The following is a 15,801-nucleotide window of genomic DNA, read 5'->3' as shown; positions in this document are numbered from 1 at the left end:
GCCACTAAAGTAAGTCAGTAAGTAATTTTTTTTATTATAGGTTTAAAGGCATCATCGTGTTATATTTGTACTTCTGCTCTCTTAATTTTGTGATGATCCTTAATCATCTTTCAGTTGTTATAATCACTTTCCAACAAAGCGACAGGAAACATTTTCATCGACACGAATCACTTCATATGTACAGGTTTTATAATCATATTTAATGGTGCAGCCTCCAGATGCACGTGTTGGCCATCTGTCAAAAAATAAAGGTTTAAAAAAATGTAAATTACTTTTATTAAAAATAAAACACGAAAGAAAATCACATAAACATTAGTATTCACAGCCTTTGCTAAATACTTTGTTGAAGCACCTTTGTCATCAATTACAGCCTCAAGTCTTTTTGAGTATGATGCTACAAGCTTGGCACTCCTATTTTTGGGCAGTGTCTCTCATTCTTCTTTGCAGCACCTCTCAAGCTCCATCAGGTTGGATGGGGAGTGTCAGTGCACAGACATTTTTAGATCTCTCCAGAGATGTTCAACTGGGTTCAAGTCTGGGCTCTGGCTGGACCACTCAGTGACATTCCCAGAGTTGTCCCCTAGACAGTACTTTATCTTGGCTGTGTGCTTAGGGTTGTTGTCCTGTTGGAAGGTGAATCGTCACCCCCAGGTTTTCATCAAGGATGTCTCTGTAAATTGATGCATTCATCTTTCCCTCAATCCTGACTAGTCTCCCAGTTCCTGCTGCTGAAAAACATCCCCACAGCATGATGCTGCCACCACCATTCATGCTTCTCTGTAGGGATGGTATTGGCCAGGTGATGAGCACTGTCTGGTTTCCTCCAGACATTATGCTTGCCATTCAGGCCAAAGAGTTCAATCTTTGTTGCATCAGATCAGAAAATTTTGTTTCTCATGGTCTGAGAGTCCTCCAGGTGCCTTTTGGCAAACTCCAGGCAGACTGTCATGTGCCTTTTGCTGAGGAGTGGCTTCCATCTGGGTACTCTACCATACAGGCCTGATTGGTGGAGTCCTGCAGAGATGGTTGCTCTTCTGAAAGGTTCTTCTCTCTCCACAGAGAAACGCTGGAGCTTTTTTAGAGTGACCATCAGGTTCTTGGTCACCTCCATGACTAAGACCCTTCTCCCCAGATTGCTCAGTTTGGCCGGGCGGCCCGCTCTGGGAAGAGTCCTGGTGGCTCCAAACTTCTTCCATTTATGAATGATGAAGGCCACTGTGCTCATTGGGACCTTCAATGCTGCAAAAAAAAATCTGTACTCTTCCCCAGATCTGTGCCTCCATACAATCCTGTTTCAGAGATCTACAGACAATTCCTTGGACTTCATGGCTTGGTTTGTGCTCTGACATATACTACTGTTAACTGTGGGACCTTATTTAGACAGGTGTGTGCCTTTCCAAATCATGTCCAATCAACTGAATTCACTCAAGTTGTAGAAACATCTTAAGGATGATCAGTGGAAACAGGATGCACCTGAGATCAATTTTGAGTGTCATGATAAAGGCTGTGAATACTTATGAAACGTGAAATTTTTATTTGTAATAAATTTGAAAAGATTTCAATTTTGTGAAATTGTTTTACAATTTCAATCATTTGGGATGCAGACCTTTGGCTGAGCAAAACACTCAGTTATTAATTCTAATATTTTTTTAATAAAAAGTGAGTTTGATTTGATGCCTGAATGAAGAAATCAATTGTGTTTATTAATAAACTACACTCCAGCTTGAGCGTTACTTGCAGTCATGAGAAATGTTGTCTCTAATGAAGTGAAGAACATGATGACGTGTAGAGTGTGATGAAGGGTGGAACGTGATGAAGTGTAGAATGTGATGAAGTGTAGAGTGTGATGAAGTGTGGAATGTGATAAAGTGTAGAATGTGATAAAGTGTAGAGTGTGATGAAGTGTAGAATGTGATAAAGTGTAGAATGTGATAAAGTGTAGAATGTGATAAAGTGTAGAATGTGATAAAGTGTAGAATGTGATGAAGTGTAGAGTGTGATGAAGGGTGGAACGTGATGAAGTGTAGAATGTGATGAAGTGTAGAGTGTGATGAAGTGTGGAATGTGATAAAGTGTAGAATGTGATAAAGTGTAGAATGTGATGAAGTGTAGAGTGTGATGAAGGGTGGAACGTGATGAAGTGTAGAATGTGATGAAGTGTAGAGTGTGATGAAGTGTGGAATGTGATAAAGTGTAGAATGTGATAAAGTGTGGAATGTGATAAAGTGTAGAATGTGATGAAGTGTGGAATGTGATGAAGTGTAGAATGTGATGAAGTGTGGAATGTGATGAAGTGTGGAATGTGATGAAGTGTAGAATGTGATGAAGTGTAGAATGTGATGAAGTGTAGAATGTGATGAAGTGTGGAATGTGATGAAGTGTAGAATGTGATGAAGTGTGGAATGTGATGAAGTGTAGAATGTGATGAAGTGTAGAATGTGATGAAGTGTAGAACGTGATAAAGTGTGGAACGTGATGAAGTGTAGAACGTGATAAAGTGTGGAACGTGATAAAGTGTAGAACGTGATAAAGTGTAGAACGTGATAAAGTGTGGAATGTGATGAAGTGTAGAACGTGATAAAGTGTGGAACGTGATAAAGTGTAGAACGTGATAAAGTGTAGAACGTGATAAAGTGTGGAATGTGATGAAGTGTAGAACGTGATAAAGTGTAGAATGTGATAAAATGAGGAATGTGTTGTTGCAGTATGTTGTGTATCTTTACGTGTCACAGCAATGCATCCCATCCAGACCACATGTGCACCTTGTGCACCTGCTGTTAAACCATTTGGCCCCGATCGGGTGCCACGTCTTATCCAGGTGGTCTTGACAATGAGTCGCACCTGCAGTAAAGTCGATGCTCAATTACAAAATGCAACACACACTTGCCAGCAGATTTATTAGAAACACTCATACAGTACACATGGATATTCATGTGGCTATCCTTATGGTCGAATATGTTGCAAAATCATGAAGCTACAGTTTCAGGTAATGTTCACATCAAGCATTAAAATCAAACCTCATGATTAGAAGATTAGAAATGTCTTGCTAAATCTGTATCTGATTTCTTTTTGAGTGTCAGTTTCCTGTTTGCTGCTGACAGGAGTAGAACCTGCCATCTGCGTCAATGATTGGCATTTTGCCATGCTTTTCTACTCAGAATGGTTGTAAAGACTAGCTATTTTCACTACTGTAGCTTATTTTCAGCTAAAATACAGTCTGTCCATTCTTCACTGACTTCAGGAGGTTCCTCCAGGAGTAGTTCAGATCTTTTGTTTTTGCTGCCACCCGATTGGTTGAGTGAACAATATCACAAATGAGCAGGTGTTCCTATTCCTATGAAAGTGGCCAGTGAGTTTAAATAGGCAGAGGAATATTGTGTGTTGTGTCTGAACAAACTAATCCTGCATTTACTGATTCTTCCTACATTAAAATAGAGAAGAACATTCAGCATGGAAGTCAGAAATGGTCACATTTAATAACAATGCATAGAATTTGAATTTCTTTTAAAAATCTTGGAGTGAAGCGAGAATGCTTGCACACTGTTATGGTCATTAATAATTATGTTAATGAAAATTCTGGACAAGAATAATAAATAAAAAAAACAAGTGTGTGTGTGTGTGTATGTGTGTGTGTGTGTGTAAATATCTACCAGGACTGTTCGGTTGAGTCCAGCAAGCAGCACGAATCAATGGTACGAGAGCAAGCAGGATAAAACCCACAAACACAGATCTCTTTATCATGGACTTTTCACAGACTACTTGCTCATTAAACATTTCCACAGTTTTACAGTCTTACAACCTGGAATTGAAATGACTTCATTGGGATTATATGTCATTATTTTATTTAAAAAAAACAAAAAAAAAACAAACAAAAAAAAACAAAACATAAAAAACCCAAATAAAATTATTACACAATATTAAAGCGTGCAAAAATATTTACAAATAAAAGCACAAAAGATAAAATTAAAAAGTTAAAACTACATGTAAATGTTCCTGAGGTACTATAAACAATTGAGATTATTATTAAAAAATGTAGAGATAATTATGAAATAATTTCGAGTCATTACTGATATGAATAACTAATAAATAATACAAATATCTGCAATGCATGAATCCAATGCAAAAAACATGTTTAAATAATTTCTTTCTATTAATCTTTAATATTTACAGTCAATGATTTTTAGATTTCAGGATTTATAAAAAAATACATCAAAAAATTTTGTAAAAACACAATAAGCTTATTTGAAAGAGATAAATTATTGTAGTATATTGCATGAAGTTTTTAAGAAGCCTATGAGATGTTAGATGATAAAAGACCGGTGGAGAGCATGGAGCCAAAATGCTTGCAAATCGGGGTTATTCCACCAAATACTGATCTCTTAATGTTATTTAGCCAAAGCATTAACACAATATGTTTACAAATTATTTGCATTTTGTTTTATTTGAGTAATTAAAGCTCTGCATGATCTTGGGTTATTTTGATGTCTTGTCATTTCCTTTAAATATACACTCTAAATAACAATAGTTATATTTTGAATTTAGGAGAAATATTGTGAGCAGTTCAGAAAAAATGAAACAAAACTGTATAGACAGAGCTGTATATATATATATATATATATATATATATATATATATATATATATATACATATTATTAAAAAGTGGACTTACCCTTATTCTGATCTTTCAGAACCTCTGACATGAAGCAAATACTCACGTTTAAATAGAGCAGAAAGAGGGCTGGACATAAAGGCATCACACACAATTCCAGTAAATACTCCATAGAAATAGAATTTACGTAATTGCAGAGTTTACTCAATGCTTAAAAATAGAGATGCAAACACACAATGCCAAAGGTACAGGTCAGGAAAAGATAACAAATCAAAAAGCAAATAATAAACCCGAGTAAACACTTACAGGGTTAATCTTTCAGAGAAATCATAGATTTCACGTCTTCATCATCATCATCATCATCATCAGGTTTCTCCTCATGCTGTTAGTTGAGTAATTCACTTTTATGTAATTCCAAGAAATATTGTCTATTTACAAAAATACATATAAATATACAAGAGCCAAATATACAAAGTTGAAGGTACAATCCGAAAAAATGAAAAATTTCAATATTTTCCAAAAAAAAAAGGCTTTACAATTTTCTTTTCCCATCCAAATTATTTTGGCGACGCAAGCTTTTGCCTCAGCAATACATAGAGCATACACCGTACACAACTCTATCATTAACATCTTTTAACATTATTTTTAGCAGCTGTGTTTGTTTTGATTTGATGCCTGAATGAAGCAAACTAATTGTGATTGTGTTTATTAATAGTGTGACGCAGTAATCTACATTAACGTAATAATAATAAGGCGTTGGACTACTGATTGGAAGTTTGTGACTTTGAATCCCAGATCCACCAAGGTGCCACTGCTAGGCCCTTGAGCAAGGCCCTTAAGTTGCTCTGTATAAGCGCATCTACCAAATGTCTCGAGATACAAATATGTCCTCTGACTCGCCAACAGTGAAATGTTTTACATTACATACAAACATGTTGCTGCAGTACAGTATCCAGTGTGTGTTTAAGTGTCACGGCATTCCATCATTTCCACAGTGCATGCTTACCCTGCACACATGCTGTCTGTCCATCTGGATAAGACCGGGTGCCGTGTCATGTCACATCCACGTCATCCTGACAATCGATTAGTGGCATTACACATACTTCCAGTGATCACTCCAAGTCAACAGACAAAAAGTCAAAGGTATAATCCAAGAAATGTGAACCCAGAAGCAGATAATAAACCTGAGTGAACACTAACAGAGTTACCCTTACAGAGAAATCATAGCTTTTACATCATCATCATCATTAGATCCTCATCCTCATTTTATTTAAAAAGTTTTATATACTTCATTAATATACTTCATGCTCAAATTCCTGGGAGAAACAAATATAAAAACTAATAGATGAAGATGGGTTCGTTTTTGCGTCTGGTTCCTCTCCAGGTTTCTTCCTCATACCATCTCCTTCATCACCTCTGGCAGCATCATAAGGGATACATTTATTCATTTAAAATGTATATCCTGTATTTATTTCTATAAAGCTGCATATTGACATTGTCCATCTTTACAAGCACCAAACAAATAAAATTGAATTGAATTAATGTGATTTTTAATTAAATATGTGATTGATAAAATGTTCAAATTTAATATGGAAACATGAATGAATCAAATTTTACAGCTTGCAGCTCAGTTTTTTGGAAAGCAAATCCAAAATGCTTTGCTTGTGTAAACTGTTAGAGGAGGTGAGGTGAAGGTAATGATCCTGCATCCTGTTTTCTAGCACACTCACACACGCGCACACACACACACACACACACACACACACACGTTCTCATAAACCCAGGACAACCAACTACCATGAAAACCTCAAACTGTAGTGTGAGTTCTTCAAAGGAGACATTAAAGACTCAAACTAAACATCGACTTGGTAATGTTATCTTTATTAGTAATCATTGATAGAATAATAGAAAGAAACAAAACTAAGAAAGAAAGAAAGAAAGAAAGAAAGAAAGCTATTTGGATTGCCTTTATATTTGTCTCTAATGTTTAGCATATCGTCTGACTTACGTTTCTTTGCCCATCCATGGTGATTTATTGGTGCTATCTCTAAATTTAGCTAGTCAGGTCTCGAAATCCAGATGATCAAGGCATAACACCTTTTCAAAATGTTTCTGCCTTATTTTTTGGATTGCTGTTAAATTGTACATTAAATTTTGAACGTTTTGTAAAAGGATTACAAAAAACAAATAGATGTAACTTTTTTGCCATTCCTACAACAGATAGAATATTTTTATTTTTGAAGCTAACTAATTTCATCATTAAGCACGTTTTAATTAGGCGGCTAAAGTGAAATAGTTAGCAAGCCATCAAACTGGTTCAAGTTCAAACTATCAGTCCATTTATTCTTAATCTGTACTGGGTATCATACACAGGGTCACAAGGAGCCTGGAGTCTATTCCAGGGGAGCCAGGGGAATCACACACACACACACACACACACACACTGTGATTAACTATGCCACAGCTGATTTCAAGCTAACCCTAGAAATGGTTTGTGTTGCACATATTTTGGCTGTAAGAGCATTATACTAGCCTGTGCGTATTTACCCGATAAAGCAGCTTTGTAAGCAGACTTGCACGTGCAGCGATGACAAATGCTGTTTCTCCAGTTGGTTCCAATCGGATAGAACATTTTATCAAATTCATCCTTACAATGACCCACACCTGAGTCAGTGCTCAGCATCATGGTGTAATATACACTCATTCCCACTTTATTAAGAACACCTATACAACTGATCATTCATGCAGTTATTCAATCAGATCATTCTGCAGCTGCAGAACATGTCCATTTACAGCATTTCTTCAATCCTCCTTATCCAGAAGTGATCTGAAGTCTGTATCAATAAATACACCCTGATACCGGTTCACTCTGTCAGGAGGAAATACAGTAAGCACATAGACTAGAAGGTTTTAAGTGCTATATTAAGTTCTCCATGAAGACTTTGGGTTTTAGACGCTGTTTCAAGACTGCCACTGTTTGAAGACTCGGCTGTTTGGACATCTTTTTTATCAGTGTTAGTACTGGAAAAGAATAGGGGTTCCCTTTCAATGGAACTCGATGCTGTGTCATGGCTGATGCTATGGGAACACTTCATTGAGGAAGAGTCTGAAGCTCTGTGAAGCACTTTAATATCTCAGATATAACATGTGATGAAGGGAATACGTGCCTACAAGTCCATATAAAGACATCTATGTCACATTACTCCAGCTTCTTTGTTTTCAGGAAGTGCTCTGTGTATGTTTATGTCAATTGTTTGTCCTGTCTGTCTAGACTAGGAGAAAAAAGATATCATAGCGAGAAAGCAGTTTAAGAGGTGTATGCATCCGTGCCCGATATATCATGGAGGACAACACATAATCTCTTTGCATTGATTGTTTGGGAGAGGAGCATTCCTGGTTTGCTACTGAGGGGGCCGGTTGCATGCATTGTGAGAGGATTAGTCTTCACAAGTTCCAATCCCATTTGACTGTATTTTCCAGCCAAGCTTCTGTGCCATGCAATCAGTGAAATTCGAGGAGCTCACCATTGCTAAATTACATTTAAATTGGCCTGAGGAGGAAGTTTGGGTCATTTGTTCTAAGCTTCAGGCCACCTTCCACCCCCATGCAGGCAACTGACATTTTTCCCAGACTTCCATGCTGAGGTATTGAGATCCTAGGGGAATCCCTATTCTGCCCATTTTAATTATTCAGCCATTGTGGGGCTTATTATCTATGAATATGCAGCCTTGCCTAGGGTTGAAGAGATGCTTGCAAGCTATCTCTCCCCTACATCACCCATATCCAGAAAGCCTGCACTCCCTTCTAAGCCATGTAGAGCCACCTCAGCCACTGTGGGGAAGGCCTACATGGCAGGCTCTGCAAAGCCACAGATCTCATACTCCGTGCCACGAAGCAAACGGCCCTTGCCATAGGCCATTCTATGGCTGTGTTAGTTGCCATGGAAAGGCACCTGTGGGTTAATTAAACAGGGATTAAATAAGTCCTTTCTCCTGGACACCCCAATTTCACCCAAAGGCCTGTTTAGTGACACAGTGAATACTGTTGTTGACAGGCACCTTGAGGTAAAGTGCTAGTCGGTGGCATTCAGGAAATTTATCCCCCACTGCAGTAAGCAGTCTGGGATGTCTTCCAGCTCCAACCAGGCGAACACCAAACCTTGTTCCTCCAAGGGAAACTTCTCTCATTTCTGAGGAAAATGGCCATAGAACATGTTCCCCTCCCAGATCAAGACTCAGGCTTTTACAGCCGGTGTTTTGTTGTTCCCAAGAAAGATGGGTGGCTAAGTCCAATTTTGAACCAGCGGGTTCTGAACTGTGCACGATATTCAAGATGCTCACACACCATCTTCTTGCATCGCAGATTATGTCTGAGGACTGTTTGTGACAATAGACCTCAAAGATGCCTATTTCAACAGAGGCATTCTGCCAAAGCAGAGGAAGTTCCTCTGGTTTGCTTTCATGGGCAAAGCATACCAGTATTATGTTCTACATTTTGGTCTAGCCCTATGGTCACATACATTTAGGAAGTGCATGGATGCTGCCCTGGTGCTGCTGTGTCTTAAGAGCATCCATGTACTGAATTAACATTCTCATTCTGGCCCAGTTGAAGGCTATGGTGGCCAGCCATTGAGATGCTGTGCTTGCCCATAGGAGGCCAAAGCCTCTCTGTCACTGAGATGCAGATAGTGACAACCAATGTTATCCATTTAGGCCTGCTTCACACAAGGCCGTGTGAGCTTTCATCCCTGGTGGCATCACCTCAGGGTAATAAGGGTCATGTGCCATGGCTTCATACTCTTCTAATATGGAAAATACCCCGGGTCCCACTTTAGGGGCGGGTCATCGTCACAAGACAATTTCAACATATGCCTCACTTTCTGGCTGGGGAGCAGTCTTGGCAAATAAATTGCCAGAAAGTGAGAGTCATGTTTCTAGCATTGTAACACTTTCTCCCACACCTCAGGGGCTACCATGTGTTAGTGTCATCAGGGAGGGCTGTGTTCGTGCCCCCTGTTTAGGTTGAGGCAGCAGATTCTGCTATGGGCAGAGGCCAGGTTTCTTTCACTGAGAGCAATTTTCATCCCAGGGCATGTAAATCGGGATGCAGACTTCCTGTTGAGGCAGATGCTGAGGGCTTAAAAAACAAGGCTGGCCCCTGAGGGGGACCAGTTCCTAGAGGCAGGCCTCTCATCTAAGGTAGTGGAGATTTTGTTGAACACTAGGGCTCCCTCCACTAGAAAGTTGTACATTCTTAAGTGGAGGCTTTTTTGCCACTGGTGTGATCAATGTTTTCAGGACCCAGTTCACTGCCCGGTTGTTACAGTGCTGGAGTTTCTGCAGTCTTACCTTTCTCAGGGGCTGTCCCCCACACTTTAAAAGTGTTTGTGGCCACCATTGCGGCGAATCACAAACCTGTCCTTGGGGCCTCCTTGGATAGGCAACCTCTGGTCTCTGGTTTTCTGTGCTGTGCCAGGTGGCTGAGCCTGCTTAGAATTTGCCCCTGGCATGTCGAAGGCTATCCTGCACCCTAGGGCAAAATACATCCCCAAGGTGCCCAGGATGGTCAGTTGTCTGGACACCTTGTAGGCCTTCTGTCCTTTGCCCCATGAGTCAGCGGAACAGGAGAGGCTGCACTTGCTTTGCCTGGTAAAGCCTCTGAGAACTAATGTCCTTCACTTGAGCTTGTGGCACAAGTCCTCCTCTTTGTTTGTCTGCTTTGGGAGCCAGAACAAGGGCAATCCGGTCTCCAAGCAACACTTGTTGCACAGTAGAGGCAATTACCCAGGCCTCTAGGTGTCAATGCTTATTCTACTAGGGGTATCACCACATCTAGTGCCCTGGTCAGGGGTGTTCCTCTCCAAGAAATGTGTGCTGCATCCTCTCTGCACACCTTTATCAAGTTCTATAACCTGGACCCCACTTCAGGTACCCAGGTCCTTCAGGGCTAATTGATGTTCTGGTTCCGGTTTGCTTGTACTCTCTCATGGACTCTGGGACAGACATCAACCAGCATGTGGCAGCAGGGGTTTTGATGTTCCCATAGCATCAGCCATGAAGGGAACTACACCAGGCTACGTATCTAACCCTGTTCCCTGAGAAGGGAATGAGTCGCTGTGTTGCTTGTCACATCCTGGGCATCCAATCGCGCTACACAAGTTGAAGCAGGAGTAATGTGATGTAGATGCCCTTATAGGTTTGGAAAAAGTACAAAGGCAAACTATATAAACTATAGAAACAATAAATATTATTAGCTTTTTCTCTGAATTTAGTTAAAAGCCAAGTGTGGGTGTGTAAATATCTACTTTGTCGTAGGGTTTCCATCTAGAGCAAGCAGGGAAATTCCCACAAACACTGAGCTCTTTATTATTGGGACCAAAAAAGCAAATAAAACAAAAAAAGTCTCTCTGTTTCTTTAAGAGATCTCCAGATCCTGAAGTTAAGATTTCTTTACCCTTACGGTACATTATTTATCAACTCTCAACTTCACAGCCATTACAGCACCTTACATAAGTATTTACCTCCCTGAGGTTTTACACATCTTGTTTTGTTATAATGTGGAACTGTAAAGGATTATATGTCATGAATCTACACAAAAATACCCATGACAATAAAGTAGAATAAAATACGTATATATTCCAAAATTTTATACAATGTGTACAATATAAAATATAAAAGTGCATAAACATTAATTCCTGTTGCTGTGAACAGGTTTCACTGGACTAAATAATTGTAATAGTTATATCATCGTAGTTGCTGATACTTACTGTATGTTATAATTCTTCATTAACATGATTAACTGAACTACCAATGGGCACTTTTTATAATTCATAACTATTAGAGCAACCATTTCAACAAATGCATTCACAAAACTTGCCATTCTGTATGAACCAAGATTAACACATCCACTTAATATCAGGAAATGTTAATGAAACCTACGAGTCATTACATGTAATAACAATCTACTTTGGGAAATAACTCCTTATAATATTGTTAGGTCGACTCATAATTTCTCCAAATTGAGACACTGTAATTATGTAAATCTAAATTAGTGGCATGGGTTTAAATACAGCATAAAGAGGACTGGGGTCGTTGGCATGAAAGGCGATGGCAGTAAACAGCAAGGTTTGTGCAATGCTGTACTTAGAGAGTTTCTTAAGTGAAGAAAAGAAAAGAAAGATGCAGAGAGCAACTATGAACAAAAATCAATACCAATGAGTTTGAGATGCGTTTGCTGAGCCAAGAGAACCCTAGGTTAGCTACGAGAGCGGAAAATGTTAAATGCATTCCACGCGTGGTCTTTATACATGGCATCTTGTGAGTCGTATGTGATGAATGGGGCCTAAACAAAATCATAAATGTAATCTTGTATGAAATGAGATAAAAATGTAAGTCACTCTGGAAATGTAAATAAGGGATAAATAAAAAATTTACGTCCTGTATTTATTTCTATAAAGCTGTTTATTGACAGTGTACATCTTTACAAGCACCAAACGAATAAAATTTAGCTTGTAAAGCACACAGCTTTTTTTTTATTGAAAATCCAAAATGTTTGTTTTATTCCAAGTGTGAAGGGTTAGAGGAGGTGAGGTGGAGGTTAAAATCACATCCATCTCCACCACACATCCAGGAGCCACCATTTCATCTCCATCCTCCATCCAGACTTCCCATCATTCACCCTCACCTGAACTCTAACGCTCCTGCTTCCTGTTTTCTAGCTGATCTCCATTAGTTAAGAGAACTCTTCATTACATCCTTCTGGTTTTGGTCTGTTTTTGCTTCACTATTATCACTATCTTTCTTGCACCGACATCCACCTGTTTGAGTTCAGGATCAGTTCATCTGATTTTTCCAACAGATTACATTTTTCTCAGCAAAGTATTGTACATTAAACAGGCTTTTCTTAATTAAACCAGACGCTCCAGTCTTCTTTTCTGACACATCAAGCCACAATATATATATAAAAAATCAGTAAGTAAATCTTTATTATAGGTTCTAAGTTATCATCACATTATATTTGTATTTCTGCTCTCTTAATTGTTTGATATTAAAAACTCTCAGTTTCTCTCTCATCTTTACAATCACTTTCCAATAACCATACAGGGAGCGTCTTTATACAGGTGAACCACTTCAAATGTACAGGTTTTAAAATCATGTTTAATGGTGCAGTCTCCAGATGCACTTGTTGGCCATCTGAAAAGAAAATTTTTTTTTTTTTATATATTACTACATATGTATATTGTAATGAACAATAATAAATTAGAAATATTAATCTTGGCTAAAGACAGAACTGAAAACATGGCAAATATTTGCAAGTTTATCACTCCAAAAGGGACATAAAAACAAACAGTTATCCAAAACAGTGTTCCATATGTGTTTTACAGACGTTTCTTCATTATCACACGTAATAAAAATTGCTAAATGGTGAACAGTATGTTAAGATATTAGTCTAAATCATTGATTGAAATGGACCAGGGTTGTGTGTATTTACCCGGTACAGCAGCTTTTAAAAGTGGCTTTGCATGAGCAGCGTTCACACATGCTGTTTTTCCAGGTGGTTCCGATCGGATGGATCGTTTTATCAAAGTCATCCTCACATCGAGTCGCACCTGGAACAGAGTCAGTGCTCAGCATCATGGTGTAATACACTCACTTGCCACTTTATTAAGAACACCTATACACCTGATTATTCATGCAGTCATTCAATCAGATCATTCTGCAGCAGCAGCACAATCCAGTTTAATTTCCATTTACAAAATAAAACAAAATGAAAAAAAAAATGTTTGGAAAAAGAACAAAGCTAAAAGCTTGTTTACCTTTGCTCAAATTTAAAAAAAAAAAAAAAAAAAAAGAAGTAAACATCTACCTTGTTCTAGCTTCTCAAACTTGCATCCAGCATGGATCACAGAGACGAGAGCAAGCAGGAAGATTCCCACAAACACTGACCTCTTCATCATGGACTTTGGAACCAAAAAAGCAAACACAAAACTGATTGAAAAGAAGAAAAGAAAAAAAAAAACAAAAAAAAAACCCCCATCTCCTGTAATGTCCGAGACCCCCGCCCTATGCGGGGCTCGACCCCAGACGCCCGTGGTGTGTGCGCATGCCAGCACACGGTGTAATGAGACCCATGTGCAGGATTCAGCGAAGCACTGCTTTTATTACATTTAAGTAGTGACATAGGGAAACAAACGTAACACTAGACATGGCGTGGTTAACAAAACAAAACCTAGACCTTAGCTTGGACATGGAACCAACAGAAACCACGGTACAGATAACAATCATGGACAAGGACACAAACACAAGGATCCCTATTTATAGGGGTAGACATTAGGGCTAATGGAATACAGGTGACAATCAGGATAGGAACAATAGGAAGGGCGTAACAAAAGACACACAAAGAAGCAGGCTTCCAAGGTTCACCTGCCAGCGCCCTCTCTGGGCCTGGCAGGGAACTGTCCAGCTGTTCCTGACATAACCCCCTCCTCTAAGGCGCAGCTCCCGAAGCGACCAACCTCCGCCTAGGGGACGCCTTAGGAGTAGGCGGAAGATGTAGTTCATAGAGGGGAGATGCAAGGCCTGATGTAGTTCATAAATGCAGTCTACGGCAATGCCCCAGGTCCCAGGGGTAAGTTGACACCCGGCCCTGGAAAGAAATGGGAGGGAAGCGTCTTCCACCCTTGGTGCCGAGCGACGTCCTCCACGGAAACTCCATCGCGGAGCGGCGTCCCCGACTGACAAGGTGGTGGAAGCCCGCCTCCAGTGGGACCGATAAAAAGGGGGTGTCCCCCATGGCCTGAAGTCGAGTGACGTCCTCCTTGTAAATTCCCTGGGGGAGCGACGTCCTCGACCATAACGAAGATGGGGACACCTCCCTGGGGAAACGGGGAAAAGGATCCACCGGATGCCATCCACCGGTTGTCCAGGGCTCTAGCCAGCAGACTGCAAATCCTTACCGAAGACAGGAACTAGCTGGGAATCCCGCTGGGTCTCAGAGATGGTCCATGATTCTGTAACGTCTGGGACCCCCGCCCTATGCGGGGCTCGACCCCAGACGCCCGTGGTGTGTGTGCGCACGCCAGCACACGGTGTAATGAGACCCATGCGCAGGATTCAGCGAAGCACTGCTTTTATTACATTTAAGACGCGACACAGGGAAACAAACGTAACACTAGACATGGCGTGGTTAACTAAACTAAACAAAAACAAAACCTAGACCTTAGCTTGGACATGGAACCTAGCAAACAAAACCCCAACAGAAACCACGGTACAGATAACAATCATGGACAAGGACACAAACACAAGGATCCCTATTTATAGGGGTAGACATTAGGGCTAATGGAATACAGGTGACACAATCAGGATAGGAACAATAGGAAGGGCGTAACAAAAGACACACAAAGAAGCAGGCTTCCAAGGTTCACCTGCCAGCGCCCTCTCTGGGCCTGGCAGGGAACTGTCCAGCTGTTCCTGACATCTCCCTACATAAACTTCAATAAATTCAACAAAGTTCAGATTTATTTACCCTTTAAGGTACACTATTTATCAAATCTCCTAACTTCACAGCCATTACAGCACCAAGTATTTACCTCCCTGAGGTTTTACACATCTTGGTGTGTTATAATATGGAATTGTAAATTATTATACATCATGAATCTACACAAAAACACAACAGTGAAGTAGAAGGTAAAATAAGTATATATATTCCAAAATTTTATACAATGTGTACAATATAACATATATATAAAATTTTATTTTAAATCTTTAAAATTTCTATTCTAACTCCTTATAATATTGTTAGGTTAACTCACCATTTTTCCAAGTTGGGACACTGTAATGATGGGAATCTAAAGTGTATGCCTGGGTTTAAATACAGCAGAAAGTGGGCTGGGGTCATCGGCATCACAGGCGATGGCAGTAAACACACCATATCAGCATGGTTTGTGCAATCGAGATGTATAATGATACATTTGATGCAGAGAACAGCTCGGCTGGAAGAGAACATCAGTACATGGATATTTATTTACAGTGTCTATGTGGCATACAAACAGTCCCAAAAATATTTACAAAGTATGTACAGTTCTTGACAGGAATGCCTGCTAGTCTTGTACATGGGCTGGCATGGTGGTTTAGAGGTCAGCATGTTTGCCTTGCAGCTCTGGGTTGACAGGATTGATTTCTGCCTCTTTGGT

The 15,801-nt window shown here is 39.8% G+C and overlaps 1 protein-coding gene across 3 annotated transcripts; it reads right to left on the bottom strand.

Annotated features, from left to right (window-relative positions):
• Window positions 1–2,723: 2,723 nt before the first annotated feature.
• LOC131367064 (beta-microseminoprotein-like) lies at window positions 2,724–15,545 on the bottom strand. 3 transcript variants are annotated; one of them, XR_009206885.1, is made up of 7 exons: window positions 15,421–15,545; window positions 13,476–13,569; window positions 13,101–13,218; window positions 4,917–12,802; window positions 4,671–4,820; window positions 3,651–3,799; window positions 2,724–2,841 (listed from the first exon to the last, which is right to left on the bottom strand). XR_009206885.1 is itself a non-coding variant. In XM_058412275.1 (4 exons), the coding sequence occupies exons 1-4, from the start codon at window positions 15,421–15,423 to the stop codon at window positions 12,691–12,693; spliced, it is 327 nt and encodes a 108-aa protein (XP_058268258.1). In that variant the 5' UTR covers window positions 15,424–15,484; the 3' UTR covers window positions 12,569–12,690. The 3 variants fall into 3 exon arrangements, 1 of the variants encoding a protein (XP_058268258.1); XR_009206886.1 differs by having other exon boundaries at window positions 4,671–5,038; window positions 5,617–12,802; window positions 15,421–15,543; XM_058412275.1 differs by lacking the exons at window positions 2,724–2,841; window positions 3,651–3,799; window positions 4,671–4,820 and having other exon boundaries at window positions 12,569–12,802; window positions 15,421–15,484.
• Window positions 15,546–15,801: the final 256 nt, after the last annotated feature.

The sequence above is a fragment of the Hemibagrus wyckioides genome, linkage group LG16 (genome assembly GCF_019097595.1).
Source record: "Hemibagrus wyckioides isolate EC202008001 linkage group LG16, SWU_Hwy_1.0, whole genome shotgun sequence".
NCBI lineage: Eukaryota > Metazoa > Chordata > Actinopteri > Siluriformes > Bagridae > Hemibagrus > Hemibagrus wyckioides.
This window is presented reverse-complemented; position numbering and strand designations above follow the sequence as displayed.